At 48.7% G+C, this 26,271-nt stretch overlaps 1 protein-coding gene across 5 annotated transcripts in view; it reads left to right on the top strand.

Moving 5' to 3' along the window:
* The window catches only part of RYR1 (ryanodine receptor 1), a 129,884-nt gene that overhangs the window by 13,681 nt on the left and 89,932 nt on the right, over positions 1-26,271 (top strand). For all 5 annotated transcript variants that reach the window (XM_036345695.1, XM_036345698.1, XM_036345696.1 and 2 more), the window contains exons 12-33: positions 745-866; positions 1,343-1,538; positions 4,362-4,497; positions 4,580-4,675; positions 4,760-4,878; positions 5,974-6,107; positions 6,595-6,836; positions 7,366-7,558; positions 8,725-8,941; positions 10,754-10,858; positions 11,085-11,188; positions 11,664-11,747; positions 12,452-12,759; positions 13,663-13,865; positions 14,783-14,957; positions 15,126-15,334; positions 19,491-19,885; positions 20,852-20,984; positions 21,807-21,967; positions 22,432-22,597; positions 24,627-24,713; positions 24,869-25,095. In XM_036345695.1, coding sequence (XP_036201588.1) covers positions 745-866; positions 1,343-1,538; positions 4,362-4,497; positions 4,580-4,675; positions 4,760-4,878; positions 5,974-6,107; positions 6,595-6,836; positions 7,366-7,558; positions 8,725-8,941; positions 10,754-10,858; positions 11,085-11,188; positions 11,664-11,747; positions 12,452-12,759; positions 13,663-13,865; positions 14,783-14,957; positions 15,126-15,334; positions 19,491-19,885; positions 20,852-20,984; positions 21,807-21,967; positions 22,432-22,597; positions 24,627-24,713; positions 24,869-25,095 — 3,812 coding nt within the window. The remainder of the gene's footprint in view (positions 1-744; positions 867-1,342; positions 1,539-4,361; positions 4,498-4,579; positions 4,676-4,759; positions 4,879-5,973; positions 6,108-6,594; positions 6,837-7,365; positions 7,559-8,724; positions 8,942-10,753; positions 10,859-11,084; positions 11,189-11,663; positions 11,748-12,451; positions 12,760-13,662; positions 13,866-14,782; positions 14,958-15,125; positions 15,335-19,490; positions 19,886-20,851; positions 20,985-21,806; positions 21,968-22,431; positions 22,598-24,626; positions 24,714-24,868; positions 25,096-26,271) is intronic.

Genomic DNA, 26,271 nt, shown 5'->3' with positions numbered 1-26,271 from the left:
GGGGCAACGTGGTGGATTCTGGTTGTATTTTGAGGGTTGAGCCATCAGGATTTTCTGACAGATTGGGTATCGGGACAAGAGAGATAGAGGTTGGGGATGATGCAATGATTTTTACCCTGAGCAACCAAAAGGATGGAAGTGCCATTAACCAAGTTAGGGACAGCCAAGCGTCAGCTCAGGAGGACAGGGATATAAAGTTTTAGCTCCAATGTCTATAACAGCGTCACTCAATAAAGACTTGCTGAGTGAGAAGACGAGGGATGCACCTGTTTGCAAGAAGAACAAGGTTTGTAGTTGGAAGCATGAGTGGAGGATGATATTCACAGCCACGGGACTAGAGGTCAGCGCAGGGGAAAGCTGGCACTGTGATGGCCTTATTCACAGAAGGTGTCAGGCTTTCTGTCTGGGACATATGAAGTTTGGGGTGCTGCTACAGTGCTTTGATGGGGGAATGTTAAGGCATTAGTAGATACAAGTGGAGAGGGTCTGGCCTGGAGACAGACAAGAAAGAGACAGAGAAAGACAGAGAAGGAGAGACAGGGAAAATGAGACCAAAGTGTGCAATAGAGATAAGATCGAGAGAGAGAGAGAGAGAGAGAGAGAGAGAGAGAGAGAGAGAGAGAGAGATAAAGAGGGATGGAAGGGGAGGACTGGCAGAGAGATTTGGTGGAGGAAGCAGGCAGCTTTGGGCTAGAATCTAGGGAGCAAGGCCCCCTCCTGACTTCCCTGTCCTCCCACCGCCAGGCCATGCTGCACCAGGAAGGCCACATGGATGACGCTCTGTCACTGACCCGCTGCCAGCAGGAGGAGTCCCAGGCTGCCCGCATGATCTACAGCACTGCTGGCCTGTACAACCAGTTCATCAAGTGAGCGATCTGCCCGCTCTGCCCGGGGCCAGGCCATACCTTGACCCCCGTGCTCCTGGCGTTCAGGCACCTGACCCCATGAATCTCTACCTCTGACATCCACATCCCTGCCAACGTCCACATGACCACTAACCTCTAAACTCTTGACCTTTATATACTTGGTCCCTACTCTGATTGAGCACTTCTGATCATCACCTTTCAAACCCCTGACGCCCAGACCCTTGACCCTGGACCTCCCAACTCCGACTCCTGTTTCCACTATCCCTGTGCCTACGACACAGGCATGAGTCCTAGTTCCAGCTCTGCCCTTGGCCACGCGTAACCTTCGGCCAAGGCCCTTCCTCGTCTTTCTGCATGTCCGTCTCCCTCTCTGTTAATAGGTGTGTCTGTGGGAGTCCCGCAGGGCGGGGGTGGGGGGGACTCCCGCACCCATGGTCAGCACTGGGCCCCTGGCGAACGAGTGCGCGATCCCACAGGGGCCTGGACAGCTTCAGCGGGAAGCCGCGGGGCTCGGGGCCGCCGGCTGGCACCGCGCTGCCCATCGAGGGCGTGGTCCTGAGCCTGCAGGACCTCATCGGCTACTTCGAGCCGCCCTCCGAGGAGCTGCAGCACGAGGAGAAGCAAAGCAAGCTGCGCAGCTTGCGCAACCGGCAGAGCCTCTTCCAAGAGGAGGTGCGGGCGCAGGGCGGGGGGCGGAGCGAGGGCGGGACCCGTGCTGGCGGGAGGGAGCCCGTGGAGTGAGGGGCCGACCTTGTTCCCTCACCGGGAAGGAGGGGCCGGCCCTGGGGAAGGCCTGAGGAGTCCGAGGATAAACGCCCAGAGGCTGCGGACTCAGGGGTGGTGTCTTCGGGGGCGCGGCCTGTGGGGTGAGAGGATGGAACCGGTGGGGCGTGGGGGCCGAGCAGGGGCAGAGGTGGGTCTCTGGGAGACTGGGAGGGCAGTTAGGGCGGAAACTCAGATGGGGTCGGGGCTAGGAGTTTGGGTTATGGGAGCCCGAGGGGAAGAGCTGTGGGGTCTGCGTGGGAAGGGCTGAGCACAGTTGGAGGAGGGGGCTGGACCACGGTGGGCGTCTGATACATGGTGATGGGGATGCGTGTTCTTTCAAAGGTTGACAACTTGGTCCCCTCCTCTCCAGGGGTTCCCAGTCTGATGGGGGAGGCAGACATAGAAATGATAATAGTAACAACAAAACTTATTTATGGAGTAGAGTTAGTATATGCAGTCCTTGAACAGGGCCAGTAAATAGTAGATGCTATATAAAAGTGTTAGTGGTTATTTTACCTTGAATTTAGCCCTCACTATGTATTAAGAACACTATGTACATGACATCCTCTAATAACTCCATGGGGGATTGTAATTCCCATATTACAGATGGGTCTCTGAAGGGCAACAAATATGCCAGGGGATATGGCTGTCAACAAAACAGACAAAATGCCCGTCCTTACGGAGTTGACGTGGGAGGAGGATAGATGATCAATAAAATAAAAAAAATTATTCTTTGGCCAAGTAGCTCAGTTGGTTAGAGCATCATCCCGATACACCAAGGTTATGGGTTTAATCTCCAGGCTGGGCACATACAAGAATCAATCAATCAATACATAAGTGGAACAACAAATCGATGTGTTTTTCCTTCTCTCTCCCTTCCTCTCTAAAATAAATAAACATAAAATAAAAAATTTATATGGTATGGTGGCAAGGGCTAAGGAGAAAAACAAAGCAGGGCAGCAATAGGCCGTGCTGGGAGTGGTGCAATTTAAAATTCAGTAGAATGCTCAAGAAGGGTGGCCTGAGCAAAGGGAGGCAGCCATGTGCATACCTGGAGGAGCCAGTGGCAGAGCCAGGCTAGGGGACTCCAGCCTGGTTATGCTCTGAGCCACATGCACTGCCTCTTTTACTAGTGCGATGGGCCCAGGATATAGATAAAACAGTTGTCATAGCAGCATTACTTGTAACTGCCTAAAACTAGAAACAGCTCAAATATCCGCCATTAGAATGGATCCACAAATGTGTCATATCCATAAAATGGATATGAATACACTCAGCAATGCAAAGGACCAAACCAAACAATAGTCAGATGCAACAATGTTCTTGGATCTTAAACTATAACATTGAGCAAAAGAATCTATGTACAAAAGAATACTTTCTGTATATTCCAAGTTCAGGCAAAAGTCAATTAAAAAATTAAGGAAAGGATTTTCATAAAAGTCAGGATGATGGTTTATTCCTAGCAGCAAGGGTTGTGTAATCAGAAAGGGCATCCAGGCGACTTCTGGCTGGCTGGCAATATTCTCTTTCTTGACCTGGGTCATGGTGCCATAGCTATTCTTGATATTGGTTTGGTAAAACATATACTTTGGTCTTTGTTATTCACAGATTCTGTATTTTCAATTTGCCTACTTGCTAAAGTTTATTTGTATTACTCTAATCAATACTAGAGCACACGTGTGGCCATGTGCAGAGTGGTAAGAAATTTCAGTCACATGTAGCCAGCTGAGGTGGAACAAGGCCATGCTCCACTTTCATCTCCTTTTAAAAAAAATCCTCACCCAGGATATATTTTTTTTAACTGATTTTGAGAGAGAGAGGGAGAGAGGGAGAGAAACATCTATTGCTCTAACCAACTAAGCCACACTGGCCAGGACACACTCTGTTTTCTTGTTTCACGTCTCATATTATAAACAAGTGTCCTTTTGTCACATATTTGGTGCCATATTTTTTTTGCATTTTTGTTGATTTTTCTGCTTAAAATGGGCCCTAAGTGTAGTGTTGAAGCACAAGAAATCTGGGAGGCGCCTTACTGAGAAAATACATATTAGATGAGCTTCATTCACGTATGAGTTATTGTTGACTCTTAATGTTAATTAATCAATAATATATATTAAATCAGTGTTTTTAAACAGAAATGCACATAAAACAGGAGTGTATATTGGTTGATTGATGAAATTGTTGTGACTAAATAGAGGAACCGCCTGTGTTTCCCCTGGGAGTCATGGTTCGGGATTCTCTAACTCAGTGTTCATAGGGACTTTACAGAACCTAAATACCATGAGTAACAATTGACTGCATATGTTTTATTTGCTTTTCTATGTGTCTGTTATAATTCACAATAAAAAAGACAGAAGATTAAAATGTAAAACAACAACACAGTCTCTCTGATGGTCAGTGTGGAGAGTGAACTGGGCCAACTGGGACCAGGAATGGGGTGCTTGGAAGTGAAAAGGATGGAAAGAAAACTGTGGGAAATAGAAGCACAAATTCAGTCCTTAAAAGGCTGTGTTGTGTTGGGGACAGAGACAGAAGACAGGACTGATCTGGGGAGCCAAGAAGGAGAGGGGGGTGATGGGAGTGAAGGGCGACATGAGCTACTCCCAGGTGCGGGTGTAGACCTGGGAGCTCACAGTCACTAGCTGTTGAAATGTAAATGAGTAAATCCAGGAAAGGCAAGGAAGGGAGGGCCTGGGACTCCTGTGGTGACCCTTGTTTTCCCCGCCTCAGGGGATGCTCTCCCTGGTCCTGAATTGCATTGACCGCCTAAATGTCTACACCACCGCTGCTCACTTCGCAGAATTTGCCGGGGAGGAGGCAGCCGAGTCCTGGAAAGAGATTGTGAACCTGCTCTACGAACTCCTGGGTAAAGGGGCCTCGTTATGACTTCCCCCAGAGCTCCACAGGCCCCCAGTACTGTTGGGTCTGACCCATCTCTCCACCTTCAGCCTCTCTGATCCGTGGCAATCGTACCAATTGTGCCCTCTTCTCCACCAATTTGGATTGGTTGGTCAGCAAGCTGGATAGGCTGGAAGCCTCATCTGGTAGGAGAGCTCATGGGAAGAGACAGGGGTTTGGGGGAGGGAAGGGCCACAGACACCTCACCTCACATTCTGCTAACCGTGCAGGAATCCTAGAGGTGCTGTACTGTGTCCTGATTGAGAGTCCTGAAGTCTTAAATATCATCCAAGAGAACCACATCAAGTCCATCATCTCCCTTCTGGACAAGCATGGGAGGAACCACAAGGTTAGCCCTCACCCCTGACTTCTCATCCCCTTAACTCTGAACCCTGGCCCCATGGCCCCAGAACTCTCCACTACCCTCACTCTCCTCCCCCATCTTATCTCTTACCTGGATTCTCTTCCATATGTTTTCATCTTTTTAAAAAATATATTTTATTTTTATTGATTTCAGAGAAGAGAGAGGGAAAGAGAGATAGAAACATCAATGATGGAAGAAAATCATTTATCAGCTGCCTCCTGCACACCCCCTACTGGGAATTGAGCCCACAACCCAGACATGTGCCCTTGACTGGAATTGAACGTGGGACCCTTCAGTCCCCATGCCGACACTCTATCCACTGAGACAAACTGGCTATGGCCCATATGCTTCCATTTTAACATAAGGCCTCTAACTCATGGTTCTGAAATGAATTCTGGGCCAGACATGTGCTTCATTAGATCTATAAAATGCTTTTTAAATTTTTTATAATTTTTCAATTTTATAGTCTTTGGTGCAGTGCATACACACTCTCCACTTTGCCACAGGTCCTACCTGCATTATTTCTAACCACATCACAGATTTACATTACCTGCCTGGGAACTCACAGTCAATAGTTGTTGAAAAAATGTAAATTAGTAAATCCAAGAAAGGCAAGGAAGGGAGGGAGGGCCTGGGACTCCTGCGGTGCCCCCTTGAGTTTCCCACCTCAGGGGATGCTCTCCCTGGTCCTGAATTGCATTGACCGCCTAAATGTCTACACCACCGCTGCTCACTTCACAGAATTTGCCGGGGAGGAGGCAGACACTAGTTTGCAACCCCTGCGGATCTCAAATCTCACCCTGACCCCTGAACTCTCTCACTAATATAGCCCTTTCACTCTTTCCCTGACCTTTTCCTTCTAGCATCTTACTTCAGACACTCATTTTTTACACTGCTGATGCTTTATCCCAACTCACATGGCCCCTACCGTCTCACCTGACCTTTCTGTTTCTCTGTGACCCCTGATATCCCACTTTCGCTACTTCCTCTCAGTCAAAATGTCCGTCACCTATTCTGACGTACCACCCTTGGATTCCTGCCCTGGTGCCTTACATCCTGATCTCTGACCTTGACCCCCAGGTGCTGGACGTGCTGTGTTCCCTGTGTGTGTGTAACGGCGTGGCTGTGCGCTCCAATCAAGATCTCATTACCGAGAACTTGCTCCCTGGCCGTGAGCTTCTGCTGCAGACAAACCTCATCAACTATGTCACCAGGTCTGACCCCTAACACCTGAACAGAGCCTGACCTCACCCTGAATAAGAGACTCTACACCATGTGGCTGTCCCTTCCTCTGTCTCCCACCCTGGACTTAACCCCTGGTCCTCACAGTTGTCTGCTCTTGCCCCAGCTCACCTGGCTCTCCACTCTTGTCCTCTGTCCCTTCTCCATTTCTGCATCTGTCTTTTCCTTTCACTCTCTGTTTCTGTCTCTCTCTATTTCTCCTCCACATCTCTTCCCCATCTCTCCCATCTCTCTCTTCTCTCTGTCTTTGGTGTCACCCTGTCTGTTTCTGTCTCTGCTTGTTCTCCCTTTGTCTGTTTTGTATTCTCTGCCTTCATGGCTCTGCTTCTCTGTTTTTCCTGTGTATATGTATCTTTTTCTGTCTCTGTCTCTTTGCCTCTCTCCCTCCACCCCTGCGATAACCTGGCTCTCCTCTCCACCTCTCCTTCATCCCCCACTCTTTTCCCCTCTCTCCTACAGCATCCGCCCCAACATCTTTGTGGGCCGAGCAGAGGGCTCTACACAGTACGGAAAATGGTACTTTGAGGTGATGGTGGACGAAGTGACTCCATTCCTGACAGCTCAGGCCACCCACCTGCGGGTGGGCTGGGCCCTCACTGAGGGCTACAGCCCTTACCCTGGGGGTGGCGAGGGCTGGGGCGGCAACGGGGTTGGCGATGACCTCTATTCCTACGGCTTCGATGGGCTGCATCTCTGGACAGGTATCTGAACCCTTCTGGGGGATGACCAACCCTGACCATTGACCCTAGGGTTTCCAAGCCTCTCACTGCACACCTTAGAGTTCTTAGAATCCTGACCCCCAAAACAGTCCAACTTTTGATTCTTTACTCCTCATTTATCATGACCCTATACCTAGAGGTTCCAGAATCCTGTCCCTAACACATTTCTTCATAGCCTCCAGAACTCTGACCCCATAGGATGTATGATCTGTGACCCTAGAGATCCCAGAAAACTTCTCAGATTATTATGATCTCTGATTTTGAATTCTGACTCCAAAGGATCCAAATCCTAACTCCAGAAAGACTTTAATCTCTGACCCCACAGCTTTAAGGGTCCTAACCTCAGGGGAGCCTTGATCTCTGCCTGTTGCAGAGCTACAGGAACACTTGACTTTAGAGTTTCCAGGATCCAAACTCCATAAGATCCTCTAATATCTGCCCCTTGTCTCTTGAGATCATTGGTCCCATGGGGCCTCTGATTTCTGACCCCTCCCTGGTGACCCTGGTGCAGGACACGTGGCACGCCCAGTGACTTCCCCAGGTCAGCACCTCCTGGCCCCAGAGGATGTGGTCAGCTGCTGCCTGGACCTCAGTGTTCCATCCATCTCCTTCCGCATCAATGGCTGTCCCGTACAGGGCGTCTTCGAGGCCTTCAACCTTGATGGGCTCTTCTTCCCTGTCGTCAGCTTCTCAGCTGGTGTAAAGTAAGGACTTGCCCCTGTCCCCTTGTCAGCCCCCAGACCCGGGACTGTCCTGAGACAGCTTCCCTAAACTGTCAACACCCAGCAGCTCATCTTCAAGACTGACTTGTCAGACCCTTAGGTAAAGGTCCCAATGACCTCTACATGACCCTGGACACTTTCAGTGTCCTCCCAATGACCTTAGCTTCTCCCCAACTCCAGGTTCTTTTGGTGACCTTCAAGTGTCCCCAAAATTTCCCAATCACCTTCTAAAAATTTCAGACTCTTAAATTACCTCAGACTGTCCCAATGCTATGCTATGCTATTCCAGTGACCTCCAAATGACTCCAGAATATTATGATGATCTTTTAATGACCCCAAAACCTCCCAATAAATCCACAATGACCTTGGACATTCCTAATGACTCCATACTCTTTTTTTTCAAATATATTTTATTGATTTTTTACAGAGAGGAAGGAAGAGGGATAGAGAGTTAGAAACATCGATGAGAGAGAAACATCGATCAGGTGCCTCCTGCACACTCCCTACTGGGGACGTGCCCGCAACCAAGGTACATGCCGTTGACCGGAATCGAACCTGGGACCCTCCAGTCCGCAGGCCGACGCTCTGTCCACTGAGCCAAACCGGTTAGGGCGACTCCATACTCTTAAAAACTTCTCAGTGACTCCAACATCTGTCAATGACCTTTCAATTGATTAATCTCCCACTGACCCTGGAGTGACCCCACATATTTCAAAGACCTCTCAATTAGTCAGCCTTTTCCCAATGATCCCCAAGCTCTGTGAATGACTTCCCATTCAGGGGCAATTATGGTTATCTCATAGTTACACCAGATTCTCAGTGACTCCCAAATGACCTTCCTGGTCTCCCAAAAACCTTCCAATATCTCCAAATGCTCTGTTGACCACGAGCCTCCAAAAGATGTTCTGTGACCTTACATTAACTTTCTAAGGACCCCACACTTTCCTTCTTTGATTTTCCAATGATTCCCATTGACCTTAGACATTCTTTTCGACTTTAGAATATCCTTTCTGACTCCTTTTTAACCTTTATCATCCTTTGACTGCCCAGTGATCTCAGGTCTCCCCAAAACCTTCCACCAACTCTAGGATTGGTCCCTTACTGCTACTGAGCACAGACTCCCCCCTGTAACCTCACTCTCCCATCAGGGTACGGTTCCTTCTTGGTGGCCGACATGGTGAATTCAAGTTCCTTCCCCCACCTGGCTATGCCCCATGCCATGAGGCTGTGCTGCCGAGAGAGCGACTCCATCTGGAACCCATCAAGGAGTATCGGCGGGAAGGACCCCGGGGGCCCCACTTGGTGGGCCCAAGCCGCTGCCTTTCACACACCGACTTTGTGCCCTGCCCCGTGGACACTGTCCAGGTAGTGCCTGTCCTGCAGGAGTTTCCCAGTGAGGCAAACTCCCTTAGGAGTCAGGGAGGTGGGGAGCTGAGCTGGAAGTTAGGAATCTTGTTTAATAGAGAGGGGAACTAAAGTAGAGAGAAGGAGGCAAAGGACTCTCAAGGCAGACTCCCCATTTCAGGGAGTCCTCACTATAGCCCCCTAAGGAAATGACTATTATTATCCCCAATTTACAGATGTGGAAAAAGAGGCCCAGACAAGTTAAACAATCTGTGCAAGTCACACTGCTGATGTGAACCCAAGCAGTGTGATTCCAAAGCCTGTGATCTTTTTTTTTTTTTAAATATATTTTATTGATTTTTTACAGAGAGGAAGGGAGAGAGATAGAGAGTTAGAAATATCGATGAGAGAGAAACACCGATCAGCTGCCTCCTGCACATCTCCTACTGGGGATATGCCCGCAACCCAGGTACATGCCCTTGACCGGAATCGAACCTGGGACCTTTCAGTCCGCAGGCCGACGCTCTATCCACTGAGCCAAACCGGTTTCGGCAACCTGTGATCTTCATATATATATATATATATATATATATATATATATATATACATATATATATATATATATTTTTTTTTTACAGAGAGGAATCAGTATATATATTGATTTTTTACAGAGAGGAAGGGAGAGAGATAGAGAGTTAGAAACATCGATCAGCTGCCTCCTGCACATCTACTGGGGATGTGCCCACAACCCAGGTACATGCCCTTGACCGGAATCGAACCTGGGATCTTTCAGTCCGCAGGCCAACGCTCTATCCACTGAGCCAAACCGGTTTCGGCAAGCCTGTGATCTTATCCACTACTCCCACTACTCTATCCCAACCTGAACTCCCCACCTTCCCTCCAAGCATGTCCCTGTAGCAGGAGATTTAAGTAGTGTTCAAGAGACTCACCATGCTCTGGCCAGTGTGGCTTAGTTGGTTGGAGCATTGCCCCATATACCAAAAGGTTGTGGGTTAAATCTCTGGTCAGGGCACATACCTGGTTGCAGGTTCAATCCCCATTGTTGTGAAGAGTGGATAAATTAATAAATGCAAAGTGCTTAGCACATTCCTGAGTAAATATTAAGTACTCAATATAGTTCCTGTTAGTAGTAGTCATAGTAATATTATTTCAGGGATGAACTTTCTATTCCCCTGCAGCCAGGCCAGAGCCCTGGGCCTCCTTCTTGATCTCTCCCTCCCCAAGCTGGACATCCTCATCCCCTTCCCTCTCCTCCCCACAGCCCACCCTGGGTCAACTATCTCCTGCCCGGAGAACAGCAACAATATAAATATTTATTAGGCACCTACCATGTGCCAGACATTTAGATAAATTACATACATTTAATAATTTATGGAAGTGATTTCACTGAATCCTTATGAGGTATTGAGTTAAGTATTGTTCAAATCCTCACTGTACAGAGAAAGAAAGACACTTGACCATTCATTCAGCAAACATTTCCCAAGCATCTCCTCTGGGCCTGGCTCTGGACTGGGAAGGCCTGGGAAAATGGCAGAAACTGAGGAAGCCCAGGTTCTGTCCTCACGGAGCTTCCAGGACATGGGAGAGACAGACCAATCCCCAGACGATCCCTTAATTCTGATGATGCTAAGTCCTTACTTGGCTGGTGCCAATCCTGGAGTCAGGTCATGGAGATGGGGAGCAGGGCTTGGAATAGTAGAAAAGGTCAGAAGAGCATGCTGGGGGAAACAGAGCTTGCACATGTTGTCTGGAAGAGGGGTCACAGTGCAAGCTGGAGAGAACTCAGGGGCTCACGGATGTCTTCTGCCTCAGATTGTCCTGCCTCCCCATCTGGAGCGGATTCGGGAGAAGCTGGCAGAGAATATCCATGAACTCTGGGCTCTGACTCGCATTGAGCAGGGCTGGACCTATGGCCCGGTAAGTGACTACCTGCAGCATCAGGCTGGACTTGCTGCAGAGGGGGGGCATGGCTCACTATTGGGAGGGGCCAGGGGCTGAGGGAAGGGCCTTAACAGCATAGGGCAAGGGGGGTGTCCTTGGGTTTCCAGTGGCAGAACTAAGGGTGGGAGGCCAGTGGTCACAGTCTGGGAATGTTGGGGGAAGGGAAGAGGGAACCCAGAACTTGACCCTGGGATTTCTCCAGGTTCGGGATGACAATAAGAGGCTGCACCCATGTCTTGTGAACTTCCACAGCCTACCAGAGCCTGAGAGGAATTACAACCTGCAGATGTCGGGGGAGACACTCAAGTGAGGGGGGTCCTGTGGAGCAGGGGCTGGGCCTGATTACTGGTGGGGTGGAGGGCAAGGGGGAACAGGGAGAGTGAGACAGACTGAGGGAGAGGGAAAAATGACAAAAGAAACAGAGAGAGAGAGGCAGGGCTTGTGAGGCAGAAACTGACATAGGGCAAGAAAGAGAGATAGAGGCAGAAGGCAAGATAATCAAGAAGAGATAGATAGACAGACAGAAACAGAGAGAGAGAGAGGCAGAAAGAGGCAGAGGGGAAAATGGACAGTCAAGAGATACAGCGAAAGAAACAGGGAAAGACAGGAGTCAGAGAGACGGAGACGAAGACAGAGAGGTGGGAACAAAAACACCCAAGAAGCTGGGAAAAGGTATGAAGAGAGCTGGAGACCTAGAGACAGAGGCAGCAGGGGCTGCAGGAGAGGGACACGGGGCAGGGGGCTAGGTGGGGTGACCCTGTACCCCCGCCCTCCACCCCAGGACTCTGCTGGCTCTGGGCTGCCACGTGGGCATGGCAGACGAGAAGGCGGAGGACAACCTGAAGAAGACAAAACTCCCGAAGACGTGAGTGTGGGTGGCCTGGGTCCCACTGGGGAATAGAGTATGGGGCTGGCATGATTGAGGGATCTTGTGGGGAGACTGGGGTCAGAGAAGAAAGGGCCATGGGTTGAAGATCATAGGCTCAGGGGTCAGGGTTCTGGAGCCAGTGGTGAGTGTCTTGGGAGGTGTCAGGATTTTGGAGTTAGGAGTTATAGAGGGAGAATAGAAGCATGTCGGGCCCCAGGGGTTATATGCAGAGGTTAGATCTCTAAGTTAGAGGCAGGAATCAATGGAAAGAGGTGAGACATTGTAAGGGATCCTAAAATTATAGATGAGAGGTCCTGGGGATAGAGACCAGGGTTCAGAGGTCAAGGGCTCCAAGCTAGGAGTCTGGAGCAGAAGGTCTTGGGGTTAGAGGTAAGAAACCTCAAAGTTAGAGGTGAGAGGTCAGAGCATTCCAAGGTTAGAGATGAGGCTCCCAGAATCAAGATAGAGTCAGAGAAGCCAGAGGTCAGTGAAATCAAAGCTTTTGCTAAGGTCACAGGATCCTGGGGTTAAAGGTCAAGCATCTCCAAGATTATTCAGGGAGTCATAGAACCCTAATGTCAAAGATCAAAGGTCAGAAATTCCAAGATTCGTGGCACCCTAGGATCCTGGAGACAAGGGTCAGTTCAGAGTCAGGGATCCCATAGCACTGAACTTATATACCAGTGCCACCACACTTGTAGGTATATGATGAGCAATGGGTACAAACCAGCGCCGCTGGACCTGAGCCACGTGCGGCTAACGCCAGCACAGACGACACTGGTGGACCGGCTGGCAGAGAATGGGCACAATGTGTGGGCCCGAGACCGTGTGGCCCAGGGCTGGAGCTACAGTGCCGTACAGGACATCCCTGCACGCCGAAACCCTCGCCTGGTGCCCTACCGCCTGTTGGATGAGGCCACCAAGCGCAGCAACAGGGACAGCCTCTGCCAAGCTGTGCGCACCCTGCTGGGCTATGGCTACAACATTGAGCCGCCTGACCAGGAGCCCAGTGAGTGTTGACCTCTGGCCCCCAGCCCTGACCCCTGATCTCTAAGCCAACTCAACCTCTGAATGGGCTACGTCTACAATACTGAACCCCTACCCCCAACTCTGACCTTTATTCTGACCCCAACCCTGAACTGGATCATAACCACTGACCTTGACCTAATGCAAACTCTGCCTGGGCTATGACTGCAACACCGAGCCACCAGACCAGGAGCCCAGTGAGCACTGATCCTGACCCCAGACTCCAATCCCTGACCCCCAGCTATGATCCTTAATCCCTAACCTCTGGACTATAGCTAATACATGGAGTCACCCAACCAAGATCTCAGAGACCCCTAACTTGACCCCTGACCCATTGCTTTCCTCTAATAGCGGCCTTGACCTCTAACCCTTATGGTCCCCAACCTTAAACTTCTCAACCCCTTGTTCCAACCCCAATTTCTATTTCCTCTCTGACCCTGACGCTGACTTTCTCTCATGGGGTCATGGATACACATGTGGGGAAAGATGGGGACACTGTGGGGATGACCACTGCTTTGTCCCACATGCCCTGAACCTGACACCTTGATCCAGCTCTCAACACTTGATTCTAAACATGAACTTTAATCTTGATCCTTAGCCCCCGACTATCACCATGATTGACCTGACTTTCTCCCTCTATGTCTCTGTCAGGATCTCTTCTCTGAGAGCTCTGACTGCTAAAGACAGTAAGGGAGAAGTTTCACTCAGTAGGTCCCTTCTACCTTTCTTTGTCTAGTCCGAGATTCCCCAGTTCTTCTCCTCTAACACCAAACATTTGTCCCTCTTCTCCCAGCCTTACCTTCGCTGGTTTCTCCCACCATCCTCTCATTGTCTTTGTATCCACTCCCCATCCAGCATATTTGACTCTGCCTGGCCCCATTTGTAGGTCTGGTAGAGAGCCAGTCCCGTTGGGATCGAGTGCGCATCTTCCGGGCAGAGAAATCCTATGCGGTGCAGAGTGGTCGCTGGTACTTCGAGTTTGAGGCAGTCACCACAGGCGAGATGCGAGTGGGCTGGGCGAGGCCCGAGCTGCGGCCTGACGTGGAGTTGGGAGCTGATGAGCTGGCCTATGTCTTCAACGGGCATCGCGTGGGTAGTTCCCTGGGCTCTACTCTGCCATGTCCTGTAGTCCCTCCCACAGCTCATATACTCTATCCGTGCTCCACTCTCTCCACCCATCCCTACATCTACCTTACTACTCACCCATTCATCCACCCATCTATCCTTCCCTCTTTCTCTGTCCATACATATATCTACCCATCTCTCTATCCAACTATCCATTCACAAATCCAACTCTCTATCCATCTAATTGTCTGTCCAGATAATCACTTAACCACCCACTTTTCCACCTACTTATTTATTTGTTAATTTAGCCACTCACCTATTTAATCAATTTGCAATTTCATTTATCTATCCATTCATCTATTCAATAATGTAGTATGTGGAACCATTAACTCATTTAAAAATATTATTTATTTCAGAGAGGAAGGAAGAGAGAGAGAGGGATAGAAACACCAATGATGAGAAAGAATCATTGATCGGCTGCCTCTTGCACACCCCACTCTGGGGATCGAGCTCACAACCCGGGCATGTGCCCTGACGGGGAATCAAACCATAACCTCCAGGTTCATAGGTCGACACTCAACCACTGAGCCATGCCAGCCGGGCTCCATCAATTCATTTATTTATCCATCCAACAACTCATGTAATCATCCATTTATCTATTTGTTTATACTTTCTTCCTTCCCTGCATCACACATGGACTCAGTAGAGAACCAAGCAGAAGGGAAGCAAAAACATAAAAGCCTGTCCCTTACATTCCAGGGGTCATGGATACACATGTGGGGAAAGATGGGGACACTATGGGGATGACCACTGCTTTGTCCCACATGCCCTGAACCTGACACCTTGTAATGTGTATATTTACATATCTCCCCTTGCTTTCTTATGTCTCCATTTCTTTGTTTGCCTCTCCCATGCCACGTCTTCCCCTTGCCTCCTCACAGGGCCAGCGCTGGCACTTGGGCAGTGAACCATTTGGGCGTCACTGGCAGTCGGGTGATGTTGTGGGCTGCATGATTGACCTCACAGAGAACACCATTATCTTCACCCTCAATGGCGAGATCCTCATGTCTGATTCAGGTTCCGAAACAGCCTTCCGCGATATTGAGATTGGCGATGGTGAGGGTTGGCCTCATGTCCCCTTTCTGGTTTTCTTCTGTCTGACCTGACCCTATACTGCCCATTCCAGCCTCCCCCTCTTCCATCCTTCCCTTCCACACTACCCCTCCCCCAAGTCCCTGCCCTGCCCACCTATCTCACCTCTGCCCATTCACTCCCTCCCACCAGGTTTCCTGCCGGTCTGTAGCTTGGGACCCGGCCAGGTGGGTCATCTGAACCTGGGCCAGGATGTGAGCTCCCTGCGGTTCTTTGCCATCTGCGGCCTTCAGGAAGGCTTTGAGCCATTCGCCATCAACATGCAACGCCCGGTCACCACCTGGTTCAGCAAAAGCCTGCCCCAGTTTGAGGCCGTGCCACTTGAGCATCCCCACTATGAGGTGAGGACTGACCCCATTCAGTACCTTCTGACCTGCTTCCAGACCTCATTTTCCCTGCAATTCTCTTCCCTGAATTTCTCCTTTCCTTCCGTGTTAGCTGACAAACCATGTACAAGGGGTGTCAGGGTGATGGGTTCCCAGGGCCACCTTGTAGGGTATAACCTTGGCAAACTACAACCTTTCTCAGCTCCAGGTAGCTTGCCTATAAAATGGGGAATGGAGGAAAGAGAAGCTGGATAAATGATTCCATTGGAAATTTCCAGTCTTTTAACTATCTGATCATAGAACAAAGTTTAAAGAAATATAAACCTTGAGTACATTTTGGCACCCTCCTTACCAATTGCTATTTGTCTTTTCTGTTTGTTCATTTATTTGTTTTTAGTATCCTAATTTTTAAAAATATATTTTTATTGATTTCAAAGAGGAAGGGAAAGGGATAGAGAGATAGAAACATCAATGATGAGAATTATTGATTGGCTGCCTCTTGCACGCCCCCTACTGGGGGTTGAGCCTGCAACTTGGGCATATGACCTTGACCAGAATCAGTCCCCAGGCCTACGCTCCATCACTAAGCCAAACCAGCTGGGGCTAGTATCCTAATTTTTAGACTCCAGTGTCTTTTCTTTCCCAGGGTTGAACTCAGGGTCAGACTCTTACCATAAATACCCACCGTTGACCAAAGTGAGAGTCCGTTTCTCAACCTGGGAAGAACTTGAATCCTATGTGACTGAGGTTTAGCTTTAGAATCAGACAGAGCTGGAGCTGAGCTCCCATCTCTTACACTGGGCAAATGACTGTCTCTTCCTGAGCCCAAGTTTTCCCATCCATGGCATTGATCGGATCTCCCTCTCACACAATCCCCCTCTTTTTTTTACTGAATCCTTTGAGTAAGTTGGAGACATCATGCCTCTTTACCCCTAAACTTTCAATATGCATTTCTTCAGAACAAACTACATGCAGTGCAGTTATGAAAATCAGGAAATTTAACACTGGTATAAACTATCACCTAATTCACAACCCATATCTAAAATTTATAAATTGTGGCAATAATGTCCCTTTTTATTTTTCTGGTTTAGGATCCAATCAGGATTACATATGGCATTTAGTTGCTATGCTTTTAGTCTTAAAATAGAATGTTTCTGAGCCTTTTTTTGTCTTTCATGACATTGACATTTTGAAGTGTACAAGCCAGTTATTTTGCAGAACGTCCCTCAGTTCAGGTTTGTCTGATGATTCCTCATGGTTAGGTTCAGGTTCTGGGTACTTGGCAGGGGTTCTGCAACATTTATGTTGTGTAGGCTGTCAGGAGGCACACGATGTCTCTGTATCTTATATCACGTCGACTCTGTAGTTAAGGTGGAGTCTGGCAGCTCCCCCACTGTAAAGTCCCTCTCTTTCTATTTGTAATTACGAAGTCTTTGTGGGGAGGCATTTTAAGACTACATAAAAGTTGAAGAGTCTTAAACAGGGAAATTTTAGATTTCCTCAGTTTAGATTTGAGTTTTGGAAAGTTCCTATTGACAGCAGAAGGTGAGCGTGGAGACAGACTAGAGAGGTGGCTGGGGCAGGAGAAGGTGATGGAGTAGCCGTGAACTTCCCAATTCCTGCCACTGCCAATGGTCTTCACAACACAAAGACCAGAATGCTAGATAGCAGTGAAAGTGAGCAAAGTAGTAAATACACAACATGTGGACAAATCTCACAGACATAGTGTTGAGCGAAAGAGCCAGGCACAGAAGAACACATACTGTAGGGTCCCATTTGTAGGAAGTTCAAGAACAGGCAAAGCTACTCTGTGGTGTGATAGATCAGGAGGGTGTTACTGTGAAAGGATAACTTGGACATTTAGTTACTTTGCACACAAATCACAGGAGGGAGAGGGCAGTAGACTGTTGTCAAGGAGCAAAGTCCAGGATTTATAAGGAAGGGAAGAGAGAGAAGATCCTGCCTTCAGTCTGGGGACAGCAAATCTTTGTTTCACAGTTTGGGGTGAATTCTCTTTTTAAATTTTAAAAATTGATTTGAGAGAGAGAAACATCCTCCCACACTGGTCCCAACTGGCCCCCGTATACGCCCTGACTGGGATTAGAACCCGTCACCTTTCGGTGTACAGGGCAATGCTCCAACCAACTGAGCCACACCAGCCAGGGCTTGAGGTGAATTCTTTGGCTGGTGAGGAGCACAGAGGTCCATCTCAGCAGCTGGTCCTTCAGGAGGTCAACTTGAGAGGGGCATCAAAGAAAGGAAACCTCTCCAATTATTGATGGAGTCTCCAGAAAACTTTTTTTGTTCTTAAGTAATTTATTTTTAAATAAGATTACAATGCTTTGATTATACAACATAGCATAATGAAAATTAAACCAAGTCAGTAAACCAAAAGAGAAAGAAAACTTGGTTTTCTTCAATATCAGTAATTAAATCATCACTATAAGTGTCTGATGTCCCAATCACATCTTATGTAGACATGAGTATAATCATTTCAAACATTTCGCTTGCAGGTTTAATTTCTCATTTTCAGCTTTTATGAACTATAATATAACTAATTTTCAATCCTATGATATCTAGTGTTTATACTGCAACAGCAGCAAATCTCACATGTGCAATCAAATGATTAACCGGGACACAGATTTTAGTTTTTAGCCGCAGACAAAAATTACACACTGTATTCAGTACAGCAGAGTATATTACATTAACCAGAGCATGGAGTTTCATACACTTATTGCAGGATTGGTATTTCTTTCCCTTTGAACTGAATCAGAAAACTTTTAAAAATATATATATATATATATTTATTGATTTCAGAGGAGAAGGGAGAGGGAGAGAGAGATAGAAACATCAATGATGAGAAAGAATCATTGATCGGCTGCCTCCTGCACGCCCCCCACTGGGGATCGAGCCTGCAACCCCGGGCATGTGCCCTTGACCGGAAGGGAACCCGGGACCTTTCAGTCCGCAGGCCAACGCTCTATCCACTGAGCCAAACTGGTTAGGGCTGAATCAGAAAACTTTGAGAGTCTTTACTTGGAGCGCACAGGACAGGCATCCGGCCCTCTACCTGCTTCTGTCCCTTATTTAGGCCAGGTAGGTGTTATCTCCCTCATCAGAAACTCGCATGGTCTTTGAGAGGGTAGTGACTAAACTGGCACCTAGGGGGCTCCTGGAGGCTTGGTTGTGTTGTTTCTCCTTCTGGGTGCTGGGCACACAGGTGTGTTCACTCAGAAAACTCAAGGTGCTATGCCCTATGATGTGTGTACTTCTCTGAGTGTTATATTTCCACTCATAAGTGTAACAAAATTTTTTCTGGGGCACCTTTATAAAACCCTGGGCTGCTCTCCCCACGAGGTCTCCCTGAGAGATTAGGATGGCAAAACCTTTGTTCTGTTCACTGCTGTGTTCCCAGAATCTGTAATAGTGCCCGATATACAGTAGGTACTCAGTAAATATCTGTGGGTTGGACAGATGGATGGACCGGTGGACAAGTGGACGGGTGGATGGACAGACAGACAGACGAACAGGTATATGGACGAATGAATGAGTGGGTGGACAGGTGGACGGTTGGATGGATGAGTGGATGGATGGATGGGTGGATGGGTGACTTGGCCTGGAGTAAGGCCTGTGCATAGGTAGGTTTTTTATAATCCTCACTGGAGGACATTCTTTCCACTGATTTCTAGAGAGAGCAGAAGGGAGGGAGGAGGGGGGGAGAGAGAAAGAGAGAGACACATCGATTGGTTGCCTCCCACACATGCCCCCCCCCCCCCCCCCCAGGGCTGGGGAACCTGCAACTAAGGTACATGCCCTTGACAGGGAATCAAATCCAGAACTCTTCCATCCACAGGCTGATGCTCTGACCACTGAGCCAAACCTGTCATGGCTATGGGTAGGTTTTGAAAGTGATCCCAGTGCCTGACCAGGGCTGCCACTGTACCAGATGCCCAGACAAAGGTTGATAGAGGGCTGACTGCACCCCATGGCCAAACTGTGTGCTCCATGGGGAGTTTATCCACCCAGAGGAGGGGATACTTTTGGCTGATTCTCACACAGGTGCTCTAAGGCCTAATGGCGGCTCGGTGTGTAACTGGGTTTAGGACCAATGGCCTAGCGGCTAGGCCCTAGCCCACCTATCAGGTTCAGTGCTTCCTGCCTCTCCCTGCAGGTGGCCCGTGTGGATGGCACTGTGGATACACCCCCCTGCCTGCGCCTGACCCACCGCACCTGGGGCTCCCAGAACAGTCTGGTGGAGATGCTCTTTCTTCGCCTGAGCCTTCCAGTCCAGTTCCATCAGCACTTCCGCTGCACTGCAGGGGCCACCCCTCTGGCATCCCCTGGCCTGCAGCCCCCTGCTGAGGATGAGGCCTGGGCAGCAGAGCCTGACACGGACTATGAAAACCTGCGCCGCTCAGCTGGGCGCTGGGGCGAAGCTGAGGGGGGTAAAGAGGGAACTGCCAAGGAGGGGACGCCTGGGGGCACCCTCCAGGCTGGGGCAGAGGCCCAGCCTGCCAGGGCGGAAAATGAGAAGGATGCTACCACAGAGAAGAACAAGAAGAGAGGGTAAGTCAAGATGGGGCCAGGTGAGGCCTAGGGTCTGTCCTGGGAGCCCCAGTTAGACAACCTCAATAACTTGATAAACCCCATTGTATCCCAAGGTGTCCCATATATGTGAAGTAAGTCAGATTACTGATGGATCCTATCATGTCTCAAGTGAAGACCTTTATTTTCCTAGGAAACTCTAATTTCCCTGAGGATGTAAAATTGGGGTGCCCCACTATGTCTATGGAGAACTTCACTATCCTTGGGGTACCTGGTGGCCCTCAAAGCATTTCACCCAATGGGCTTCATTAACTATGGACTTTATAGGGAGGACCTCAGTATCTTGGCATAGTTGACCATATCCCAAGGCAACCCAGTGAACACCAGTGGTCTTCTAAATCAGGGTCATTTCTGTGTCTCATATATACCCCCAAAACTATTTCAAGGGATGCCCTCAGAAGGCATTAAACTTGAATTGAAATCAGCTTTCCCCCTACTATGGTAGTGGTTTTCAATGGGTAGTTCTGTGTCTTTTGGGGTGTTTGGAAATGATGGAAGATTTCGATTATCACAGTTTGGGTTATCAAGCTGCTCCTAGGGTCTCCATCGATTCTACTTGCTTTCAGTGTACCAGACAGTGCCACACAAGAAGAATGGTCCTTTCTCAAATTCCTTTAACACCCATATGAGAAATGCATATGAGAAATGCTGACATAGGGGGACCACTGTAGCCCCCAAGGGAAGCTCCATGTTCCCAGATGCTCCTCTAAATGTGGGTCAACCAGCATTCACAAGCACAGAGTGCAGCACTTTCAGGATGGATTAGGCTGTCATAGTTGGGAATTCTATCCTCTAGGGGTAAGGCCTTGGGTATGAGAAACAGGATGTAGTTAGGACAGATGTGGGGAGCATGAATGTGTAGTCAGGAGGATTGGAGGGCTGGGCTTGAGAGCTAGTTCTTACCCAGCTTCTCCTCCCCACCACCAGGTTCTTATTCAAGGCCAAAAAGGCTGCCATGATGACCCAGCCACCAGCCACTCCGGCTCTGCCCCGACTCCCTCGAGAGGTGGTACCTGCTGATAACCGTGATGACCCTGAGATCATCCTCAACACCACCACGGTATGAACCAAGGACCTTCAACTTTAGAAACCTCTCAGATTTTAGAATTTCATGTTGTGATTCCCAGTAACTACCATACCTCAATATACACTGGAGACCTCAAAATACAGCACATACTGATTTAATCCTTTGAACTCCTAGGTCCATAGAGCCTAAAAATTGTGGGAATCACTGTGAAGCTATAAAGCATACTAATATAACTCCCAGGGACCTAAAAACATCCAAGGGATAAACCAATATAAACTTGGGGCCCCAATATTTGTATTCACCCATATAAACTCAATATATCCAAATTTAAGTTATTCTAGTATATTCCTGGGAACCAAAATTTATAATTATTCCAATAGTTTTGGGATTCCCCAAATCTGGAATATTTTCTGAGACAAACAGTCATGTTAGGATCATGGGTCATCTGGGTGCCATTTGGGTCTTCTTGTCAAAAAGCTCTATGGTTTTTTCCATCAGTAAAATGGTAATTGTAAGGTTATTACAATTGATGGTAATTGTAAGGATTAAGTGAGTTAACTTGTGAGCTAATTAGTGAGCTGTTTGTTAGCCATTGTTTATGTGTAACTTTGCTATAACCTGAGGAGAGACCCAAACTTGGGAATATCACAAAATACTCCGAAAGGATTCCCGAGTTTAGAAATACATCAATAAACACAGAAACAGAGGGACATAAACCCAAAGGGTCTCAAATCTGGAAACTGGTTAAACTCCCAGAAGACACTGAGAATCCAGAGAAACCCACTTAAAGTTCCAGGGAAGCCCTCTGTCACCATTCTTTTGGACTGACCACTGATCTTCCCTTTGCCTCTCCAGTACTATTACTCCGTGAGGGTCTTTGCTGGCCAGGAACCCAGCTGCGTGTGGGTGGGCTGGGTCACCCCTGACTACCATCAGCACGACATGAACTTCGACCTCACCAAGGTCCGGGCAGTGACAGTGACCATGGGGGATGAACAAGGCAACGTCCATAGCAGGTGCCAGGGAGGGGCGGGGACTGTGGGAGGCGGGACGTCAGCACTGGGCACCTGGCTCAGAAGTTTCCCTCCTACTTTTCCTCCTCTCTTCCTGTTTATTTTCTTCCAATGGCTTCTGTTCTGCTTTTTTTCTTCCTCCTCTCCTTTTTCCATTTCTTCTTTTCTGTTTACTCCTCCTTTTTCATCTCGCCCTCTTCTTTCTACCTCACCTCCTTTCTCTGTTCTCTCCTCTTTGCTCCCCTTCCTTCTTCTCCTTCCAGAACATCCCACCAGCTTCTAAGAATTCTAGCTCTGAGGAGCTCAGGGTCTGGGGTGATGGGTTTTAGTGCTCAGGTCTGCAGGTGGTGGAGGTTTGGGGATGAGCCCTGAGGTCACGGTATTCTAGGAGCTTGGGGAAGGAGGTATTCAGGGTCCAGAATGCTTTGGCTGAGGACCCATGCACTGACCATCCCTGTCTCCTTCAGCCTCAAGTGCAGCAATTGCTACATGGTGTGGGGCGGAGACTTTGTGAGCTCCGGGCAGCAGGGCCGGATCAGCCACACAGACCTTGTCATTGGCTGCCTGGTGGACTTGGCCACTGGCCTAATGACCTTTACAGCCAATGGCAAAGAGAGCAACACCTTTTTCCAGGTGAGCCCATACCTTTCAACTTAGCAATAGTATCATGTCCCAGCATCCTGGGACAACCTTCCCAGATACCCCTGGAGTCCAGACCTTTAAAAAACAGGACAAAAACAGCACCTAAAACAAAACAAAACAAAACAAAACAAAGAGAACCTACTCTGTCCTCAAGACAGGCCAGAGCTGGCAGGCCACAGGGAAAGTCTAGTTGAACCACCCAGTGAACTGAGGCCCAGAAAGAAGGAGACAAAACATAGCCTTGATCTGAGAGAGAGGTTTGTATTCCCTATTAGGATGGATGCCACCAGTGGCCACCTTTTCACCAATCAGGGAACACCCTAGATGGGCCAGAATCCTAAGGTGGACTTTTCCTTTCAACTTTTTATTATGAAAAATTTCAAGTGTACAGCAAAATTAAAGAGATTGTACAGTGAATACCCATTTCCCACTACCAAGAATCTGCCATCCATATTTTGCTACAATGGCTTTATGTCATATTTATTCTCCTATCCACCCATTAATCCATCTAAATTATGGTCCCTGGATCAGCAGTGTCTGTATCACCTGAGAGTTTGTTAAAATACAGAATCTCTACAAAAAATACTCAGCAAAACTAATCATCAGACAAACCACAATGAGATATCACCTCACACCTGTCAGAATGGCTATTTTCAGTAAATAAGCAAGTGTTGGTGAGGATGTGGAGAAAAGGGAACCCTCCTGCACTACTGGTGGGAATGCAAATTGGTGCAGCCACTGTGGAAAACAGTATGGAGGTTCCTCAAAAAAATTCAAGATAGAACTATCATGTGACCCAGTAATCCCACTTCTGGGTATTTATCTGAAGAAATACAAACCCCTAATTTGAAAAGACACATTACCTCTGTGTTCATTGCAGCATTATTTACATGATCCAAGATATGGAAGCAACTTAAGTGTCCACTGATAGACAAGTGGATAAAGATGTGGTACAGACATACAATGGAATACTACTCAGTCATAAAAAGAATGAAATCTAGGCATTTGTGACAACATGGATTGACCTAGAGGATATTATGCTACCAAGAAAGACAAATACCATAAGGTTTCACCTATATGTGGAATCTAAAAACCAAAATACACAAACAAACAAATCAGAAACAAATTCATAGGTACAGAGAACAAACATGGTTGCCAGATGGGAGGGGGGTTGGAATGAAAATGGTGAAGGAATTCAGAAGTACAAATTGTCAGTTATAAAAATAGTCATAGGGTGTAAAGCATAGGGAATATAGGCAATAATATTGTAATATTATAATAACTATGTTGTTAAGTGAGTACTAGACTCATTGGGGTGATTACTTTGTAAGGTATATCACTATGCTGTACATCTAAAAATAGTATACTACTTGTATGTCAGTGGTAAATGAAAAAAAAAATTGTTTTAAGAAAAATGCAGAATCTAACCTCTCCCCAGACCCACTGACTTGGAATGTGCACTTTGACAAAGCCCAGGGGACTCTGCACACTGCCATCTGAACAGTGTGGGCCTAGTTCCCACTGTGGTGTCATCTGAACATTTTCCCCTGTCCTCTGTATTTCCTGTAAACTGGAAGTGGTGCAGAGGTGCGGTTAGATTCAGGGTTGCTTTTGGCAAGGCTGTTTCCAGATGGTGGTGTCTGTGGTGGAGGCTGGGTGGGTTCCACCGGGAAGGTCAGAAGTGCTGGGGGCAGGGGGAGTCAGGATGCTTTCGGGAGTTGGGAGAATGCGCATGCTTGGGAGAGAAATGGGAAAGGCATTCGTGGTGGGGGACATGATGTGGACAGAGTCCCAGGCGACAGACTGCCCCGGTGGAGTTGGAGGAACTTGACCTGGCTGGATCAGGGGCAGGGCAGCCCAAGCGCGGCTTCGGGGCCATTGTGGAGCCTACAGTGCCTTAGTTTGGATCTGCAGGTGCCAGCAGGATCAGGATGGGACAATCAGCCCCAGAGTTTGGGTTCCAGAGTCAACACCCCCTGCAGCTCACCCTCTTCCTCGCCCTGCCGTTATCCCTTGCCAGGTGGAACCCAACACGAAGCTCTTTCCTGCTGTCTTTGTCCTGCCCACCCACCAGAATGTCATCCAATTTGAGTTGGGGAAGCAGAAGGTAAGAGTGCAGTGACGGGACAGGCGGAGGTGGGAGGTGTGGGAGGCCAGGCTGGAAAAGTAGCTGTAGGGGAGGGGGCAATCTGGGAGGTCTCCCTGGAAGCAGGGTGGCAGGATGGAGGGCTGGGAATCCTGACCAGTGCACTGTGCCCCCAGAACATCATGCCGCTGTCTGCCGCCATGTTTCTGAGCGAGCGCAAGAACCCAGCCCCGCAGTGCCCACCACGGCTCGAGGTGCAGATGCTGATGCCCATCTCGTGGAGCCGCATGCCCAACCACTTCCTGCAGGTGGACACACGGCGTGCTGGAGAGCGACTGGGCTGGGCCGTGGAGTGCCAGGAGCCACTGATCATGATGGCGCTGCACATCCCTGAGGAGAACCGGTCAGGGTCCCCTGGCTGCAAGATGGGGGGGGGGGGGCAGCGGGGGTCTGGATCTAACTCAGTGCCCCCCCCCCACATTACCCTGGGACTCCAGACAACACTCTAGAAGGCCCAGACCTACCTTACTGTCCCCAGATAACACCCCAGGGAACCTTAGATCCATTTCAGTGGGCTCCAGACACACCTCATGGGACCCAGATGCAACCCAGGCCTTCCCAGATACACTCCAGGGAACTCCAGACCCACCTCAGGAGGTCCTAGGTCCTTCTCAGTGGACCACAGACCCACCTCAAGGGACCACAGACCCACCTCAGGGGACCACAGACCCACCTCAAGGGACCACAGACCCACCCAGGGGACCATAGAAAACATCCCAAGGGCCCCAGACCCACTTTACAGGGCTCCAAACCCATCTTAGGGAGCCCAGATCCATATCAAAGAGCCCACTCCCCCAAGGGGCTTCAAGTGCACATCAGAGGGACCTGGGCATTCCTTGGGGAGGTCTGGGTGCACCGCAGGGTCTCTCAGGCACACCCCATGGATCTCTTCGAACCCACTCCAGGGGGCCCAGACACACCTGGGTGGACATGGATCACAGGAATATTCTTAAGGACTCTGAACATGGCTAGGAATCCCAGGCTTACCCAGGAGGCTTCCAACATGCCTCATCTTTCCTTTATTCATTCATCCGACAAATAGCTTCGAGCTCTTCTTATGTAATTGATGGCATTCCAGGCTGTAGAACATCAAGCCCTGTGAACAAACATTTTATTAATGCTCATGTATAACTCAGTGGGCTCACACCCATCCCCAGGGGCCAGACACATCCATTTATTCAGTCAACAAATATTTATTGAACACCTATTATGTGCTACGTCCTGTTTAGGTGCTGGGGAATACAGAAAGAAAAAGAAAAACACCCAAACAGACTGAAATGGCCTCCCCTAGGAGCATTTACTCTAGTGGTGCTCACACATAACCAGGATCTCAGACCTACTCTGGGAGGGAGGGCGTCAGGCTCGATTCTGGATCCCAGATACATGTCGGAGTCACAAGATCTTCTCGGTAGAGTCTCAGATACCCCAGAGTAACAGACATTCCCAGGGCGCCCCAGATCCCTTAGGGACTTCCAGAACCATTCAGAGACTCCTAAACCCAGTTCCATAGACCGCACAG

Source organism: Myotis myotis, unplaced genomic scaffold (assembly GCF_014108235.1).
Source record: "Myotis myotis isolate mMyoMyo1 unplaced genomic scaffold, mMyoMyo1.p scaffold_m19_p_19, whole genome shotgun sequence".
Classification (NCBI taxonomy): domain Eukaryota; kingdom Metazoa; phylum Chordata; class Mammalia; order Chiroptera; family Vespertilionidae; genus Myotis; species Myotis myotis.
The sequence above is the reverse complement of the archived record's forward strand: the minus strand, read 5'-3'. Positions and strand labels throughout refer to the sequence as shown.